Below are 20,684 nucleotides of genomic sequence, written 5' to 3' on the forward strand. Positions count from 1 at the left end.
TGTTACCGGTGTGAGAAGGGCCAGGACCTGGCTATGAGTCGCTTTATTATGCCCTGAATTCTTTCCTTGCTGGGTGAAAACTCAATGCACAGGTCCGGGTGGCAGCGCTCAGAAGTCTCCTGAATGACAGAGGATGGAGGGGCAAGGACCTGCATGCTGTTGTGGTTTCTACAGGCTGCAGCATCATTTATACACGGCAGAATTTCAGAGGGAAAATAGAAAACTATTTTTTCAGAGGCTGCAGGGAAAGTGGACGGACTTTTAGCCCCTCGTCTATTTTAAGTAAAGTAAAAAGATGTGTCATGGAAAAGAAGAGCTACCCAGACGTCAAAGTTATTTTTTAAGTGTAATTCGAAACCGGATGGCAGGAAGCACTTTAGCCTGGATGAACCCAACAATACCGAAACTTAGACACTGACTGCATACGTCAACCAGGCAGGTCAGGCTCGCTCCTCTCTTGGTCCCACTCACAGCCCTCCCTGGATACACTGAGGAAATCCCAGGGGCTCCAAGATCACCCACTGGCAGAGGTAGAGAGCTGAAGAACGTCAAACCAGGCTGCACGTGAGAACCTCCCGGGGTGCTTTAGAAACTACCGACGCTGAGTCGCCAGCCCAGAGAATCTGATTTGATTGATCTGGGGTAGAACCCAAGCACGGGCGTTTTCAGGGGGTGGAGGGAGCAAAAGCCTTTATGAGAGGGGCCAGCCCTGTGGCCAAGTGGTTAAGTTTGCACACTCCGCGTCGGCAGCCCAGGGTTTTGCCAGTTCGGATCCTGGGCGCAGACATGGCACTGTTCATCAGGCCATGCTGAGGTGGCGTCCCACATAGCACAGCCAGAGGCACTCACAACTAGAATATACAACTATGTACTGGGGGGCTTTGGAGAGAAGAAGGAAAAAAAAGATTGGCAACAGATGTTAGCTCAGGTGCCAATCTTTAAAAAAAAAAAATTGTTTATGAGAAAGCGTAACGACCATATAGTGATGTGTACAAATCTTAAGCACCCAGCTTAATGAATTTTTACAAATGCATACCCCTGACCACCCCCTGCCCCCCGGCTCATCAAGACACAGAACATCATCCCCCAGTGCCTCAGCACAGGACTTTTTAAATTAAACTCTTTTATTTTAAAAAAATTAAAATGCTTCGAGTTGCAACCACGAACTCAGCAAGGGTATTTAAAACTTCTTCCCCCTTGGTTTTAATACACAGAATTGATTGTAATAATTTGCTGTTTTTGCCACACCCCTGGTCATGGAAAGCCTTCAGTGAAGCATGGGCATAAGGTTTTAATATGCCGTTACTGATTTCTTAACCAGGTCCCTATTCCTTAAGGTCCCTTCAACACAGAAATTAACGTCAGCCTCAGATACATGTAATTTTGTTGTACTGTGATGGGTTTTGTAACTTGCCATGCATTGTTTATGACCCTCCCCTCTTTCCAGTTCTATATGGTTTAGGCAGCCCTTTTTGCCATAAACAAGAATATCTTATGTGTGCCTGAGAAAAATAAAGGTGGGGATCATGCTAATTTTTTGTGGGTCAGCCACCAACGGATGGGTGGCTAGGCCAGAGACAAAATCTGGAGCCGCCCGCAGCTCAAGGGTAGGGATGTGTGAAAGGCAGGAGTCTGAGGAACTGAATACCCAGTGAGGAAAACCCCCAAACAAAAGCCATCATGCCCAGGCCTGGTGGGAACGCACGGACTGCAGAAGCCGACTGAGTTTTGAGTTTGGGAAGGCCAGGAGGAGATATTCTGAGATATATGGGAAGGTGGACCAGGAAGGGGACAGCAATACACCCAGGAGCCAAAGAACTGTGCTGTCATCAGAGGCTGAGACACAGAGCGAGGCTGGCCTCAGAAGGAATGCGGCTGCCGAGTAAAGTTGCCGGGTTGTGCCCTGTGAGTACCCGGCAGAGATGGCCAGTGAGACGGTGACTGTGCCCACCTGGACAAGGCACCTTAATTTAATTTGCACACAGGATGCATATGGACTAGCGGCAGCCCCGGGAGCGATGCTGGGTAAGGCTGGACCCGGCCCAGGCTCTGCATCTCCTCTCTGTCTCCTTTCACATAGTTCCTAACAAACAATTCCTTACACAGCAGCTAAATGGCTTTTCCCTTCGGAACAGCCAGTGGAGTGGGCCGGGGGTTAGACGCCACCCTGCAGAGGAAGGTGCTGAGGGAGGCCGAGGTCCCACACGAAGGAGGCGCATCTCCTCTAATTCCTCGGATGGTGGCAGAAGACAAGCTTCATGGTGGACTTAGGTCACTGCCTGGATGAGGGCATCTCTGGCCCAGGAGTGACCAAAGAATCTAAACATGAGAAACCCATCACTTGAGCTTGGCACTCAGAACTCAACTTAAATGTCCGGCAACGAAAAGTGCTCTTCAGTCCAAATAACCAATTCCTTGTGGCTTCTTTTTGTTGTTATTGCTATATACAATTTGGTTTCCATGCAAATTTTTAGGTTTATTAAAAGAAAGTGTGACAACAAGAATTTTGTAACTCAGTATGGTAAAACAAATTACAATGCGTCTGAATACCAAAGGTTGTTCCCTAACAGAACAATGCTTTATAGTGAAAAATTGCTCTGTTCTGAAACAAAAGCAGAAAAATAGAAAATAAGCAAAAACTGAATTTTTGAAATCTAATTGTTTAGATCTATTAGATTTTGGATAGAACAAAGAGTGAGTTTTTGAAGTCGCATGTGGTTTTAATTTATGCAGTATTCCTGTTTTGCAAACTTCAGCCTGTTTGCAGACATACACACACACACACACACACACACACACACACACACGAACGTGACCAGAACACCTCCCCTCCCCTTTCCTTATACAGTGAATTCAATTCCTGGATTCTATCAACCTTTCCCTGCATTTCACTAGTTGCAGGTGAAGCAATTGGGGACGTCTGGCTTTTAAGTAGCTGCTCAGAAACAGGAAACTGTCAAGTGCTCAGAGGTGGCAGGAATAGTGAGCACCTGGGAGAAACTGAGGAGGGGGTGTGGGGAGAAGAACAGCAGAGTCACCTCTTAAGTTTTGCAGATGGACGGTCCAGGACCATCAGGATTCCTCCTGGCCTCCCCCCAGTTCTGCGTTGCTTTGGGCTGATGGGGTGGGGCTGACGAGGTGGGGTGACGTGGGCTGAGCTTTGCACTGGGCCCAGAGGGGGTGAACAAAGGCACTTGTGTGTGCCTGATGCATGACAGCCCCAAGAACAACTGGAAGTCATGTTGCCTTATATGCTGATTATGACCTGTGTGTCCTCTCACCTCCACCTGCACGAGACCCCAGAGTTGATAGCACATCGAAAAACAATGAAAACAACGGCTTTCAAAACAGCAAAATGCAACAGGATTCATAAAGGACCATTGGCACAGTGCTGCCTAATACACATCTCTGTGCTGGGGGAAAAAGTCCCAGGCATTACAAAAGGGAGAAACACAGTGAGGACAGTGCTGTTCTCGCACCAGCATTTACAAAAGAGGAAAGGGATGGAATGGAGACTGAGGTAAAACAAGGCCCCGTCCGGCTGCTGCATGGCCAGCCTCTTACCGTAGTGCGGGATGATGGCCCAGGCCATGGCAGAGGCGTAGATGCCGCCGATCATCCAGAACATGCAGAGCCAGCTCAGATGCTCGCCCCGCTTCTCTCGGGCCAGCACTTCAGCAAAGTAGGAGAACACGGTAGGAATGGCTCCTCCAATCCTGCCAAGGGGTACAGAGAACACATGAGATCAGGGCCTCTACAGCCCATGTGAGATACAAAGGCAGGAGCCAAAGCAGGCTCGAACATCACACGCTCTCTTTCTATCCCGGCATATGGAGGGACACACATTTTCTAACATCAGAGCCTCTGTGTTTAATGCAGGCTTATTATCCCTGCCAAAACTGGAACCTGCAATTAAGCTATGTCACCAACAGGTGGCAGTGGTGCCCTAGTCATGGGATTTCTAGCGCTTAGCTTAAGATTCCAATGGGCTTTCTGCTCAGGATTAAATCCTCTACATGCTATTTATCAAAATTTACAACATTTGGTATGATCTCGTGAATATTTTAATTTAACATATTTTAAAAAGAAATACTATGCTATGTCCCCCATGATGTGGCGAGTTTGGAAATAGCTTCAAACGCTTCTGGGAGGCGGTCTATGACTGCACTGTGCCACTGCTACCCCACAGCAGCTGGTCCCGCAGCCCAACCAGGCTGACGTGTCGACAAAGACAGGACCAGCGGAGCTGCTCCCTAGACTGGCTCTGGCCCCAAGCCAGCAGACGTCATCCTGAATGAGGACCTGTGAAAGGGGCGCTGGGAGACTCCAATAAGGAGCTGCTAGCTTAGATCTCAGCAGAACGGGGCACAGTGCTTCCCTCAGTCAGGGTAATTATGAGAGAGGCTGGCCGAGCTCTGGAGATGACAGAGGGTCGCCTCCACTCAGGGTAAGGTTCCCCAAGGAGGGTCCATGGAATCAAAACTTTGTTCCTTCTAGGAGACGGGCCACAGATTTCATCAGGATCTCAAATAGGTCTTGACTCCCAAATTTTAAGCAGCACTGCCTAAGAAAGTCAGGTAACATGAGGAGAGATTACTTACTATCATTCCAAACAACATATCAATTCTCAAAATAAATACTTTTTGACAAGTTGTGCAACAATATAAGCAAGGTGTAGAGACAATACCCAGTGATATAGTTTTAAAAAGTACTGATTTCTGGTTTGTTTTTTTTTTAAGATTGGCCCTGAACAAACATCTGTTGCCAATCGTTTTCTTTTCTTTTCTTTCGTCTCCCTAAAGCCCCCCAGTACATAGCTGTATATTCTAGTTGTAGGTCAGTCCCTCTGGCTGTGCTCTGTGGGGTGCCACCTCAGCATGGCTTGATGAGCGGTGCCATGTCTGTGCCCGGGATCTGAACCGGCAAAACCCTGAGCCGCCGAAGCAGAGCGTGTGAACCTAACCACTCGGCCACGGGGCCGGCCACAGTACTGATTTCTTTATGTTCAGATTTCTGTAAGGTAAACTGCTTTTGACATTTTATGTGAACTTGACGTCAAGGAGTAAAACGCGTATTTATCCATTTAGCAATAACTGATTCCCTTAGAGCCTTTGATATGATAAAGAAGCGCTGGCAGTGATCTTAGCAAATGCAATTTAGAGAAAGGACACAGCTATAGCAAACTGGTTGTTCCAAATGAACCGCAGGATTCATGATGTCACTCGGCATCAGCGGGTTGGTCAAAATACAGCTGCATTTCATGTGCTCGCGCTGCTTGAAGTGAGGCGGTCGTTATCTACTGCAGGGTACAGGTGACCACTCAGGCCAGTGTTTTCCAGTCTCTGGGCTACAAAATTAATTTAGTAGCTGTAAACAGCATTTAAAAAATTGAAATAGAGATAAAATATTTGAGTATAACTCAAATAATAAAGATAAGTATCATTTCATGAAAATTTTGTCTCCGTTAGAAACATTTTTTATAATGTATAATTATATACATATGTATGTATGTGTGTATACATATATATTTATATAAATATACTTAAAAAATATTTATATGTATATAAATGTATTATGAGTTGCAGTGTGTTTCTCAGTGAGAGTTGCTGTTCAGAGTCTAAAACCATGAAGTGAAAGCATGCGTATGTGTTCCTCTGGCTATGAAGGCAGCATTCTACCTAAAGTTTCTAGAAGATGACGCCAGACAGCTTCAGCTGCAGCACATGGCCACTTAGCGCCATTACACCAGAGGGAGCCAGCCAGGTCCAAGTCCATCAACCAGACCCCTAAACAAGAAGCAAATGAACGTGGCGGGCGGTCAGAGCTGGCTCCACGCCTCACCACGTCAGACTCACACAGGCTTCTTGCGGACCCCACACCATGGACAGCTAGTCAAATAAAAAAATTCAACAAAGTTTTGACAGATTTAAAACAGCTTCATTACAACGCATAATTTTAATGGGAAATAAAATGTCTGTCATAAATCATTTAACGCTACTCTTTTTTTCTTTTGACATGAAAAGTCTGTTTCTCTGCACCATCAAGTCCCTGGGCCCTAATCTGTGCCTTTCCTTCTCAAGTCAGGTTTGACTGACTTTTCACGTCTCATTACTGTCGCATCAGGAGTCTGGCCGTTCCGTGTGTAGGAGCTGTAACTCACACTTCGTGACGGCTCAATTGCACATCAAGATATGTCAGGCCACTCGGAACCGAGATCAATGCACTCCAGGGCGGCTAAGACGGCAGGTGGAAGGCTCTAGACTTGCCTGTTAGTTTTAAACAAATCACAAATTGATCTTGTGCAAATCTCTTGCATAAGAGAATCCCAACTTTTAGGGGATTCTAAGCATCCAGCTGGTTTTTATTCAGTGCTTCTTTTTAAGGGGGTTATTTTTGCATGGATGTCTCTCACTGTTTGTAAAGCAGACTGCAATGTCAAGGGATAAATGAGTCTGAAAAGTCGGGGAGGGAATCTATTTAAATCCTTTGCAAAGTGCTTCAGACTCACAGACCTACGAAACAAGCCAAGTGTTCACATCTTATTGCGGGCTGACCATCTGTTTCCGGGAAAACATTCCTCCTCACCTAACTGTTCGTCCTTCAGGCAGAGAAAAACCACAGCAGTGTGCTGTAATGTCAACCATGACTAGTACTTCCTACCCCACGAGAGGGCTTATCCCTGTTTACGCTGACCGAAGGCTCCTTGAAGGTGAGGGCTACACTGTGTTCATCTTTGAAACCTAGTACTTGGCCCAGTGGACGAGCACTAAGTGTTCACTCAGAAGAACTGAATTTCACAGGGACTCTCCAGGGATGGAGGTGGCACTCGAGCCTCCTGGTTCATCTGTTCTGACGGCCTCAACACTTCAGTGAACAGAAACACGTCTTACGTCCTGGGTCGGTATGACCTCAAGAGAAGTCAGACGTGCTGGAATGGAATTTCTGAGAGCGGGGGAGCCCCCAAAGGGTTCTTGAACCACTCCATGTCTTAGTTGCCATCCCCCTCCCACCAAATTTTCTAAGTAAAAAAGAAAAAAGGAAGTTTCCCATTATTAGTCTACCTCAATATTTTGTATGAGGGGCTAAGACATTTCCTTATTTGTTTTATTATACTGATACAATTTCTGAGAATACAGGAAGAGATACGAAATATTTAAATGGCAGTTCTCAAATGCCCACGTGTCAGTGGTTATTCAATAGGGCTGCTGCTCTCCCCTCTCCCGGCAGACGTTTGGCAATTCTGGAGACATTTTCAGTTGTCACATCTCAGGGGGTCCTATGGGCATAGAGTGGGCAGAAGCCAGGGATGCTGCTAAAAATCCTACAGTATACGAGACAGTCCTTCACGACAAAGAATTCTCCACCCCAAATATTAGTAGTGCTGAGGCTGACGAACTCTTGCAATGGGATTTAATATGGGAAACGTAACTTGTTTCATACGAAAAGTCCATAACATAAGGCATAAAATGGTTATCTTTACATCACTGATGGGTAACAATCTCTAAATCCAGTTCACACGGAGACCTTTCTATCGTTCATTAGACATCGATCAGTTAGCTACTGCTGAGATTTGCTCAAGTTCATTTTTGATGGAATATTTACGTAAACGAAGCAATCAGATCAGGGTGGTTTATATAGAATTTTTCTCGGGATAAGAGATTAAGCTATTTTATTAGCTGTCAAAAAGGGTCAGATCTTAATTATTCTTAGTAATAGGAGGCACAAAGGGAATCACGATTGAAATCCACTCTATGTAGGTAGAAGATTAGCTGGATTCAAAGTAATGGAATTGACACAAATGAAAGAGAATGTTGATATGTGGAATTTCAGAGTTGGAGTTATTCCCTAAGTAGTATTAATTTTAGGTTTTTACAGCTTTAATAATAGAAATGTAGACTAAAGGAACTTCATTAAACCCTATTCTTAGAATAAGTTGGGACCCCTCCTCCACTCCATGGCACATGCATGTGCACATGTTGGAAAACACACACACACACACACACACTCACACAGACACACACACTCTACCTCAAAAGGTCTGACTCAATTCCAGGCATCCAGTACATATCATGAAACATATTTATTTTCCTCAATAATCTAGGATGAATTCACAAATGAGATATGGTATAAGGCAAACAGTGTGTCAGATTTACAGACAAAATTTCTCCTCTGTTGGGCACATGAGACACGTAACCTAAATCAGGTTAGCACAGCAGGACCAAGGAGAACACCGAGTGTTAGTCTGCACAAACTTCATGGAGGCGCTGGGAGCCTGCCTGGGGTACGGCCTGCGGATTTCACAGCCCTTCTGGTATCACCCCAGTTCGGATGATGACTGGCGGATCACGTGGGTCCCTGCACTCATCACACAGCTTCATGCTGGCTGAGAGGCAAAGACGGGGAGGGGGTCAGGTTTCTGCAGTGACAGAGGGAGGCTGCAGCGAAAAAGGCTAATTGTACTTAAATTCGCTTGAAGTATGACATTTTAGGGGAGAAATTACGGAATGTTTGATGGCTTCTTGTCCTGGGGAGGAATTCCACTGAGTAATTCTGTTCTGCTTTCTAACTTATTTCCCCAGGCGACTGTCAAACAGGCCTCGGCCCCTGTCTCCCACGGGAAGTGGTGCATGAGGCAAGAACAGGACTGAGGAGGAAGGTGTGTAACCATTGTGAAGCCACGTGATCCACACAGAAAACAAGCAGAGGGCAAAGTCCACCAAGAGCTGACTCTGGCAGCTTTTATTAAGACAAGTATTACAGGTTTATAAAAAGAATACTGAATGGTGTAGTCTATGCAGGAATCACAATGACTATGAACTCACACAAAAAAATATCCTTTTAATCCTCACTCAGAATCAACAAAAAAGGAAGGAAGACACTGAACCGCCAGGCAAACTGTACAGTGATTTGGAACCAATTCATTATGTTTTAAACTGGACCCAGAAATAAACAATTAAAGCAGCAGCCCCAAAGATGGATTTTTCAGTGACTTCCTTTTCATGAAACTAAATCGACTGTCACAGACTCCGAGGAGGCTGCTCAGAGGCTTAGAGGAAAGAGCACGGATCTGACGGCGTCTGAATGGGTTGGGCTGGCACAATGAGAGTGCTGTATTGATTAGAAGGCACATGTCTATTATGAGAGATCAGATGGAAACAGGAAAAGAACACTTACTGGCAACCAAATCAATCATCAAATCAAGAATGGGACTCTCCTGTCCCCAGCGACAGCACTAAGGTGGGTGTGCAGGTAGCTTTAGTCTTCCAATCTCCAAAGCCAGTTTAAAAAATAATATTCTTTGATACAGGCAGTTGTTATTTTCTCAATATTATATAAACTATGAATAGAATATTTGGTAGAAAACTTGAGTATTTTAAAAATATTGAGATGGAAACATATAATTTGGCTAAAGTTGTGTTTCTAAGAAAACATAGCTTTGACCCAATTCCCATAGTCCTTGTCTGCACTTGAGTTGGCGCCCTAAGTGCCAAAGCTATGGAAGTCTTTGTATCCACAGCAGCAGACCTGGCGCCCTGGGGGAAAAGGTATAGTCACAGGTCAGGATTCTAACGCTGTCTGGAAAGAAAATTAATCTAGCTATTGAGAGAGCTGGAAGAATGCATTCCCACAGCACATAAGAGGTGTCATGAATAAAGATGGTGATGCTCATTATGGTGATGTGTAAGAAATGATGACAAAAGCATGCAGACTTTTCCAGGCACTTGCTGTATATATCTACTCATCCATTCCTCCACTCACCCTCCCACCAACCTGCCATTTACTCATCCATCCATCATCTCTCCATCCATCCCTTCACCCAGCCAAACTGTGGGCCAGACACATCACCAGTTGCTGGAGGTACAGGCATGAAGAACACATGTTCCTGCCCTCAGGAGCTCAGAGAGTCAATTCTAGAGCGCCTATGGCTAATTTTCCACAATTATACATTGCAACTCTGGAAGATCTTTTGCTCTCTACCTTTGCCAAAGGGCGCACTGGGAAACAGTGTGTCTAAAAGGTCAACCTTATGTCAGAAATTCTTGTAAAGGGCACTGTCTAAGATAGTGGCTTTCCAATAGAAATAAAACGTGAGTTTCAAATATAATTTTAAATTTTCTACAAGAGCTATTAAAACAAAGCAAAAAAAGTGAAGTTAATTTTAATATATATTCTGTTAATCCAATATATCCAAATATTATCATTTTATCACATAATCAACATAAAAATTATTAATGAGGTATTTTGCCTTCTTTTATATGTGGTAAATCTTTGAAATCCAGTGCTCTGTATTGTGCATTTACAGCACATCTCAATTTGGCCACATTTCAAGTGACATGTGGCCTGTCAGACAACAGAGACCTAAGAAAACACTGACTCACTGTTTACAATTTGGTTTGCGATTATTTTTGGATTAAAGATAATTTAGTCTGTTCTCTCATTTTCCATATTGGGAAAGGTCTTTCCATTCCATTCTCTGTGTCATAAATCTTCCTGAACTGACCCATTCAAAACATTTATTTAGTGCTTATCATGTATCAGGCATTGTGTCGTATGAAATCAGAGACATTTCTCATCGAATCTGAGGCAGCACAGCCTGGTAGTTACGAGCATGGGCTCAGACTGCTTGGGTATGACTACAACATTTACTGTGTGACCTTAGACAGTTACTTAACCTCTCCATGCCTCAATTTCCTCACCTATAAAATGGGTATAATAAATAGTATCTTCCTTATAGGGTCACTACAAGGTTTAAATGAGTCAATATTTATAAAGTGTTTAACAGCATCTCTCACAGGGCAAGCACCATATAGGGGTTTGATAAAACACATTTTAAAACTTTTGAAAATTTCAAAATGAGTTTGCATTTTTCCAATATGATAAGGAAGTAAAACATCTTAAGAGAAAGACTACTTTGAAGGGAGAACCTTATAGTTCAGACTTAGACTAAAAATCAGAAGACCTGGGAGAGTCTGTTGAATACGTGGAAGTCACTTAATCGATCTGTGCCTCAATTTTCTAATTTAAAAAAGGGATAATATTTTTGCATTCCTAATAACAAAAGAGTTGTGGGAATATGAGAGATGCTACATATAAAACACTTTGAAGCATTCCAGTGAATGGTGACCATTTCTACAAAGCCAAGGCAGGCTGGTTATTCTAACAACACAGCTCATGGATGGATGTTGCAAATAGCTACGAAGTATGCATTTGCAAGGCTCCATTTGCAGAGGGACAAATGACTATTTGTTCACTTACGATACCCAGACACAGTGAAATTTCATTTTAATTTCTGCTGCTGGTACATTTTTCTCCTGACCTTCATGCTTAGCAGTGCCAGGCCCTCAGTGAGAAGCTCCCGACGCTGACATTGCCCAGCATCCGAAGCATCATCATTCCCATAATTAACAGTGACTGGAAACAAATAATTTAATTCTGCGGCAAATGAAAACGAATCAGTGGTGTCAACTCCATTGCCCATCTTTCTAATTTTCTGTAACGAAAGAGGAGAGGGAAGTGTCTGTTCCCTGGTGTGATGTCACTTAGGCAAGTGAGAGACAGATGAACAACGGGTGGTACCCTAACCCTCACTCCCACAAAACACAGTTGTCCCCGGCAGGAAAAGCATCCTTTGTAGTGGATAAATATTTAAAGTCACATGGAATATGGCAGCTGGACATATTTATGCTTCTAAGAAGATATACTCATGACTTGGTGTGGTGAATTAAGAGGAAAGCACATTTAGAGGCAATGAAACCATAAACCCAGGTAGACCTCAGGCTGACACCAGAGCTCCTTCCCATCTCCCTCATACGCAGAAACAGGAGGCTACCACGGTGCTGCTAGTGGTGCTTCAGCAATGAAACGACACAGAACAACAGAAACCTGTGGCATTTGCAGTAAAATCAACAGAGGCATCTTAACCGCAGATTCCGAATGCAGTTTACAGAGTTGCTAGTTCAAAAGGACTTAATAGCAATTTAACTCCTAGCTGTGACATTCCTGGCTCCATCACTGACCCTTAATCTGCAAAATGAAGGGTTTGGACTGTGACCCAGAAATTCTCTTCCTCCTCTGAAATTCCCAGTGCATGGAACTGGTGGACAGATGCTGCACCAATGTGGGGATTCTGTCATTTGTGACATCTATTCCAATTATGCATTCCAGAACTGGGAAATAACCACAGGATGGACTCACGGACCCATCGGATCCACTGTGAGATGGACCTGAGCTAAAACTCCATTGACGGCCAGACCTCCATAAGCCCCTACTCTGACTGGTGGACGACAGTGACATTGGGGTCTCCTGGAATTCTCGTCAGTCCAGACCTAGTGCCTAGTAAGCCTCAAAAAGTCTGATTATCTCCTTTTCCTTCATGCACAATTACCCTGGTGAAAGGCCATAGGTCCCCTGGGGGAGTCTGGGAGAAAGATGAACGGTATAAATTTTCATTGGTGTACGGGGGTTCCTTCCTCAAGGGGACCTGGCCTCCATTCAGGGAGCTCTGGGTGTGTAAACTGGCTCAAGTCTGGGAATTGACTGAGGGGCCACGGCTCTCTGTTTTCATGCTTCAAGTTAAACTTTGTTCACTTGACCTGGAAGTCTTCCACTTAGATCAAGCGAGACTCTAGCAAACTTTCAATCCATTTCACTTCCAGGAACACCACGATCACATACGGCCAATGCCACAGGCCCGTGCGACTCAGACTCTCCCCACTGCCGCTGTGACGGTGTCCTGTGCAGCGACTGCCTTGTCTTGGGCCATTAAGCAGTGAAGAGCAGACAGAACCGTCTGGTCAATCCCCTCTCTCTTGGAATTCACATGCTGGTGGAGGAGAGAAATAACCACACAAAAAGGAGGTATTTTCAGGCATGGATAGGTGCTCCCAAAAAAACAAAACAGGCTTCTGTGATGGGAGCCACTGGGACAGGTTGTGAGTGCTGAGGACTCTGGGAGAAGAACCTCAGAAGTGGAAAGGATGGCGAGAGCGATGCTCCTGGGAGACACGCGGAAACACATGGAAACACATGGAGTGTTGACGGGTCTGCGCACCAGAGGCCCACGAAAGAAAAATTCCCAACATTCTGAAACCTTATCTCCTTGGTCATCTAGTTTTCTCCACCTTAAAAAGTGGATCAGACGTGGATGGAGGCAGCTGCTTAGCTAAGTAGCTATAACAAGATCTCTTATTTAAGGTCTCCAGGATGAAAGTCTTAACTCTTTGGCTTAAGTTTTAATAAAGAATGTTTAAGTTAAAAGGGACTATATCAAAACTTCAGTTGCTTGCATACTGAGTTCGTAAGTAACGGGAGTGAAAGGGTTTAAATATTATATGCCTTTAAAAACAAGACGAGCCTTTAAGTGCTCATTCACAATTGTGTCACTGCTTTCTCCTTCTTCCAGGGAGGCTTGCAGTCCCCAGCATTCTCCCTCTTCAGGGAGTGACTAGTTCTCAGCAGGTGGAGAATGGGGGAGCTGCCCGTTCTTCCCTCCATGCCCAGCCGGGAAGCATCTTGGGGCCCGGCCTCACCCACATCTGTGAACCGTCCCTCGTGGTTTCAGGGGTAGAGCAGGTGCTGAAGCGTGTTTTGAGTTGAATTGGAACAGAATTGGAGAAACAGAGTCTTGGCTGAGACTGCTCAGAGATTCAGAGACCAGGTGTGCAGATGAAGTCTAGAGCTGCTGAGAAAGCTCTCTGTCAGGGGGTGCCACCTCACACGTTAGGGGTCAGTAACGTGGCCCATAAACTCAGCCGAGGAAGAAAGATAACTGCTTATTCTCCTTAACAACTTCTTCCCTCAGGTCCCCTCAGCTGCTGGATCCCATAACACTCTGGGTTTTTTGCCACCTGGGCTCAGGTGAGCAAGCCCCCGCCGTCCCCCGGCCCCGCCCCAGCCTCAGGAGGCTCCATCTGTTCTAGAAGCAGGGATGCTCGACTTTATCACCCTGCTTTCTCCCAGGTCTCTTCCCCATGATGAGTCCTTTCTGTCTCCCTCACGGGCAAGACTTGAAATTTCAAAGCCAGAAAGAGGCCTCCTTCTCCCTATCCCTCTGCTGTTGCCCTGAGGCAATGAGCACAGGACAGCTTAGCTCCATGAACAGGAGTAAGAACAGAGAGCAGGAAATGCCAACCATGGGGAGCGTTTCTTGACGTGATCCCACATTTCCTCCACTGCCAGGCACTTTTAATCCATCATCTCACTTGATCCTCTCACTCCAAGGGAGGAATGCAAAGGACTGGACCTCCCTTTTACAAAAGACGAAGCGGGGGCGGGGGGCCGAGGGACTTCCCAAGGCCCCACCACGAAGGGCAGGGGCAGCTTGACTTAGATTTCTGGAGCCCAGGCCTGTGCCAACTTCCAAAGGTACTGCACGTTAGCCTCTGGTATCACAGTTTACAGACTCGGGCTGGGTTAGCAACACGCAGTCTGGCTTTGCCAGGTAAATCACGTTCTTTAGAGGTCAGGGGCCCTGAGCCGCTGGCTAAAGATGATTCGTCTGCCACACGGAAGAGGATGATAGCATGAATATACCTAAGCGTCTCTCCTTCCGTCCTGCCCTTGAATTCGCTTCTGCACAGTCCATTAGTGTAGAGTATTTGGCAGCCACCACAGCAGCCCTTTCCCTGCAGTCACTTGGGTTGACCACGTCACAATCCAGACTGGCAATTAAAAGTGCCATCATAATCGGACCACAGTCAGCACTTCCAAATCTGTGGATATATCATTGAAATTTCCTGGATAAGATTGCAAATGGAAAGGACTGGAAAGTTCAGAACTTAGGCTACTGGCCTTCTCCTGACAGGCTAGGGGTATAACACAGGTAGCAGAAAGCGGAAAGCAGCCTTGGCCTTTTCTGGTGGCAAGAATCTCTTCTCCTATAGGCACTGAGAAGGTCCTTTAACCAACAGCCCCAAATAACACCTGTTCTTCCTCAGGTATCTCAATTCACACATTAGGGGTCTGCTGCAGCCCCTGAATCCAGGATCCAAATTATCCCCCCACGTCGGCAGCGTATGGAGCCAATCCACACAGAGCTCTGAGCAGCGAGGTCCCCTCTTCCTCCATCATTACAAGCCAAATGATTGATTCTGAACATGTTTTTCCAAGGAAAGAATATTTTTATGCTTTCCCAAACTTTCCAACCCTCTTGGTTTCCTGGAATGGTGTACTGGAATGTCATCACTCTGAGGAAAGCTCCTGAAATTTGTGCAAGTGAGTCACATACTCGCAAAGTGCCCACTGTGTGCAGAATGTAACATATGAGGAGCTATAAGAAGATAAAAGGAAGATTAGAAAAATCTGTGGATAACCCATCAATCTCAATATGTGCACAAATTTTGTGGCAGAAGATGATATAAAAGTTTTAAAATATTTTGAACTAATTATAAAAGTGATCCATCGGTCTGCAAGGGGAAATCTTTATAGTCTTGAAGTAACCCACTTACACAGTCTTTCTCTCCGATGCCTTATATTCCTGTCCGTCCTGGCTCTGATTTTAAAGCACCACAATATGGAATTAAGAAGGACATGGTGCAGTCCTTTGACCTTCTCTTTTGGTAAAACTGCGTTTTGCTGTTTGGGTACCAATACCATCAACAACCACAACTGATACGGTTCTCAAATTCATAACCCAGCACTGTCTCCTTTCCTTTCTTCATTTATTTTATTTTATTTTATATTATTTCTATAGATTCATCTTAGGCTAGACACCTCATAAACAATGTCTCTAATGAAAATATAGTTCTCACGCATGAATCAGAAATTTTATATTTTTACTATTTTTTTTTTCCTTATCAAAGCAGAGTTTCTTGGGCTCTCTCATGAGCTATTAGGTTTTCCCAAGTTGTGGCTTCACTTAGTATAGTAATAAGTGCTTCAAGCTCTTTTAAAAAAAGTGACTATACCACTGGCTGTACTGTGCCATTGCATTTGCCTAATAGCGCATCTCCTGTTAATTCAACAAAAAGAACCTACTACATCTCAAGAGGCACGCTTCCCACCTAGTTACATATGCTGTTAACACAGATCAACAAAACAACATTTGCTTGGGACACTCTCACCCTGGACTTCAGAGCATGCTGGAATGGGCCGAATCTTTAAGGAGTTCACCATAGGGAGGACCACAGCCATTTCTTGTTTAAATTAAATTTTCAGAAGAAAAATACATTTATGAATGTGCTCTGCCATAGAAACAGCATTCCACTTAAAACAATCCTCATCTCCTAGAAGGAAAACACTGAAAGAATCATCCACGAGAACTCAGAGGTGTGTTCCCTTCTGTTCTGGATTTAAAAGCTGATCATAATATCTCTAAGAACCAGCATTGTGGCTCCTAAGGGTGACATGAAAATAGGGAAGGAGACATGGTAAGGGATAATTTCTTGGTAACGAGGTCTTCTAGAGTGGAGAACATATAGAATTACGAAGAATAAACACATTACTATAAAATATGAAGGAGAAACCTTACCCGAATCCAGAAAGCAAGCGACAGAAGAGAAAGAAGCCATAACCTTGGACAAATGAAGAAAGGAAGGCAAAGAATCCGTTGACAGACATGCAAATCAGAAGAGACTGCTTCCTTCCCACTTTGTCCGCCAGGCCTCCCCAGAAGAACGCCCCCACCATCATCCCGAGGTACACTATGCTGCCTGCAACACACAGAAAACAGAGAAACAAGTCAGAGATCGGGAGCAAACGACACACGAACAGCAGATGAACAAGAGACAAAATACATTCCAGCATTTTGCATGGGAAAAACTTCCTTTAAAGACATATCCTTCAGGACACACGCGTCAGCTTCCAAGTTGGAAAGTCAGCCCTGTGGGGACCTTTGGCTGCATGACCAATGGCAAGAGCAAAAGACCAAGCGGTCACGTCCTCCCCAGCCTCGGGGGGATAGGTCCGCAGAGGGCAGGCATCAGAAGTGTCCACACAGAGCAGTCCTGTAGTGCGACTCATGGTCACATCACCTTCGGTCCAAACGCCCAGCTTAGCACCGTGACAAGGCCAAGATGGGAGACTGAGTCAAGGGCTCCCAGGTCAATGCAGATCCCCCCACCTGTTTCTAATCTCTGCCTATAGCAGATGGCCTGGGCCAAGGCCAGACCCTTAGGAACCCTCTAGAGAATTCTATGGGTTCTTTCTCTGTTGTCCCTCCTGAAAGAAAATTTGGTTTAGAGATTATGAGAGTTAATCTTAAGATAGTCTCAAACTCTGCTCCAGAGAAAACTTCTTTTTGAGTCAGGAACTTAAGGAGCCTGCAGAGAAGGGAAATAGCTGTGAGTAGTTTGAGAATTATCAACCTTATCACGGTTGGCTTTGCTTCCATGAGGGAAACAAATGGCAAATCGAGAGTTAGAGAGATGTCGCTCTTGGTGTCACTGTGAGCATGCACTCGAATTTCTTAATTCCCTTGATTCTTCTAAAAAACTAGGCCCCAAAAGCCCCATCCAGAATCTTTCTCAGGATGAAATAATATTAGGTACGGCAAACACTCCTCCAGGGAGGTGTCTGAAGGGTGGGCGATATCTAAGGGAAATGGCATAATTAGTAAATGAAAGTTGCTAGATCTGCATGTGGTGTTAAAAAAGCTGTTACTGCATCTCTCATCCATTGCTGCTTTTTCACTCGCTTCACCGAAGCACCATCTGAACGGTCCCTTTCAAAGGCACATTTATGATACTGAGCGGCATCTAAGCAACAAGATAAAAAACACCGGTTCATTTCTTGCTTTTAGATTAGTTTGGGAAATACTCTATTTAAACATTCAGCCCAAATTCATTTGCTTAATATACAGTGAATGGATCAATACGAGACCCAGAAGGAGAGCATCCGGCAAAGTCCAGTGACCAACACATCAATGACACACGCACGCTGCCTTGCAGATGGCCCAACACAGACAGCTACGGTGAACGGCGAATGCTGGAGCAACTGTACAGCAAGACAACACAAAGGCTGTTTACTGCAAAGAGGTGGGTGGCCATTCTTTGTCGGGGTGGGGATGGCATGTTTTCCTCTGTACTATCAGGCTGAGCATGCAAAGATTATCCACCCCAATAAAGAGATTCCTCATAGCATGAGGCCCAGTGCACATCCAGAAGAGCACTGAAAGACTGTACGAGCATGAGGCCACGGAATTCCAAAAGCAGAGAGATTCGCCCAGGAAATGCATGTGTAGCATGTCTCATTTCTAGCATGAAAGGCTCAAGTTTGCCACGCAGCTTCTCAGGAGAATAATGAGCAGCTAAGCTTCTTCATAACAATGTCTGTGTCTTTAAAGAGACCTGCAAATCAGAAAGCAAGCCCCTTAGAGCAGGAGCGGCCCGGGGCTGCTGCAATCTAAAGCTTGGGAGTCTTTCTTGTCGCTCCAGCCTAGGAACAAAGAATGGTCACCAGCACTTGCCGAACCACTCCCAGTTCTAAGCATCTGTGGGAATTAACTTATTTAATCCTCAGGACAACTCTTTGGGTCAACACCGTGGAGGCCCGCTCATTGGTGAGGAACCTGGGGTACAGACATGTGAACGATCTGACCACAGAAAGGCGAGTGGGGCCTCCCTCTGTGAGCAGATCTTCGTGTGATGTCATTATGACTCCTCCAGCCATCCCGGCTGCTCTCCCGTGAAAACATCCCAGTTTGTCCGGGCCCCCGTGTGGTGGTGCCGCCTAGAATTGGGAGCAGTCCCTCAAACGTCTCTGAGGTGCCTTTTCCCGGGGCACACCCTCACGGCATCAGAGCCAAGTCCGAGGTAGCAGAAAATGATAGACGGGAGCCAGGGAGCATGCTGCTTCGTCCTACCCGAGCAGCGACAAGAGTGCGCTAGTCGTTCTCAGACACTCCAAATGGGCACAGTCCCGACTCTTGGTGGGGACAGGGGGGTGAGTGTTGAAAACAGCCAGGTGGCGCCAGAGGAGAAATGAAAATCCGACCTCACTGAAAAGAACAGGCTCCCGCACCATGTTTCACAGGAGGGCGACTCTCCTGCTTTTGGGGGGCAAGAGGGACGATGCTCCTGCTGGGCTGGGCTCTGTGTCACTCCCCTTCTTCTGGGCCATCACCGGTAGCCTCGTCTAAGCCAGATCGTCGCTGTGTGAAGCCATGTTCCAGCAGTTCCAGGGCTCACGCCCGATGCCAGATTCCCCCCGCCCCGCAGCAGTGTGAGGACGGAGCCCCACCCGGGGGCTTCGCACAGCTCAGAGGCAGTGAACGCCGAGCGAGATGAGCTCGCCCTTGCCTTCTGTGATGGTGGTGACTCGACAAGGGGCAGAAACCCTCATTTATCATCAGCACCTTGTACTTAAGCCACTTGAAAATAAAACTTCAGAATAATGCTTATTAAGGGTTTTAATATGTAAAAGAGTGAAATAAAAATGGCCTATCCTTCAATTCCCCTGGATTTCCTTACTAATATAGACATATTTTAAAAACCCAAGGATGCCTACGTGGCCAAAAATTCAACCACATAGAAACATATAAAATGAAAAGTCTCCTTGTCTGCTACTTCCCAAAGGTAAGTGTTATCAATTTTTTTCTAATTCTTCCAGAAAGTTTATACATAGAAATATATAAAATGGATACCCTATAGGAATTTTCTGTTAAATACAGGTTTTTTTTCCCCCTGTGTAATGTTTATCTTTTCTCCTCCGTGTTTAGGATTTCTAAACTAAGCAAACCAGAAATAAATCTCTGTCAGAATTTTAATAACTACTTCAAAATACATTTCATATATTTCAGAAGAGCATTCACTATGAGCTATTAGGGGAAAACCAAACCAGTTATTTGTCCACCTCGGATTATTTCTATGCCTAAAATAAATACACCCCAATCTCCTTAAAAGAGAGGATATGAAGTTCAACTTTAAACAATTTATTGCGCACCCACTAGGCATGACTTTTTCTGAAGTGCCAGAGATATAAAGATTTATAAGTCATGATATCATGACTTCAGAGAAGGAAAAACTTAGCAAACCTTTATCCGAGGCCTACTCGAAGCCAGGAGAGGAGGGAGGCAGCTTCACACCCATTATTTCACGCAACCCTCCCAACAACCCCATCTGATCACCGCCACTACAGAGGAAGGCATCCAGGCTGGAGCCTTCCATGGCCTCCTGGGGACATACGACCAGGACAGAACAGTGCTGAATTGTGCACTCAGGAACCTGGGCTCCGAGTCCCTGAACTCTCTTTCTACTCCATCAAGATGGTGTAAGGAGCTCATAATTCAGCGAGGGAGACAAGGCATATAAGTGAATGAGCCCAACCATGAGGTGCGCGCTCTGATGGAGGCGTAACCGGCAGCAGAGGGGCGCGGGGGGGCTACTATTCTGTGGCTTCAGGGCTGGTTTCACTGAGAAGGAAACGTTTGAAAGGATTCTGAAGGACAGGAAAGATTTCAAGGTGGTATGAAAGTCCTCCACAACTGACAGGTTTAGCAAAAAAGAAATGTAGTATCAAGCTCTACCTTCACTTCTACTCTGGTTAAAAATATGTTTCAGATCTAATGGTAATAATCTCTTGTGCCTACCTTGGATTATTATTGCTAATTAGACTGTTCTATTGGGCAAGCTATGGGCAGAACTAAGCCTACCCAATAGCCTATTTGAGACAAGCAGCACAATTACAAGGTTCATTTGTTGATCGTGTGATCTAACTGAAGCCAAACCTTTGAATGTAGGCAAGGCATG

The 20,684-nt window shown here is 45.2% G+C and overlaps 1 protein-coding gene across 1 annotated transcript in view; it reads right to left on the reverse strand.

The window, feature by feature from the left end:
- Positions 1 to 20,684, reverse strand: part of SV2C (synaptic vesicle glycoprotein 2C) — a 195,471-nt gene that overhangs the window by 83,241 nt on the left and 91,546 nt on the right. Inside the window, exons 3-4 of the mRNA XM_046667521.1 lie at positions 16,469 to 16,649; positions 3,565 to 3,716 (exon numbers count right to left, since the gene is read on the reverse strand). Of these exons, the coding sequence (XP_046523477.1) occupies positions 3,565 to 3,716; positions 16,469 to 16,649 (333 nt within the window). The remainder of the gene's footprint in view (positions 1 to 3,564; positions 3,717 to 16,468; positions 16,650 to 20,684) is intronic.

The sequence above is a fragment of the Equus quagga genome, chromosome 7, assembly GCF_021613505.1.
Source record: "Equus quagga isolate Etosha38 chromosome 7, UCLA_HA_Equagga_1.0, whole genome shotgun sequence".
NCBI lineage: Eukaryota > Metazoa > Chordata > Mammalia > Perissodactyla > Equidae > Equus > Equus quagga.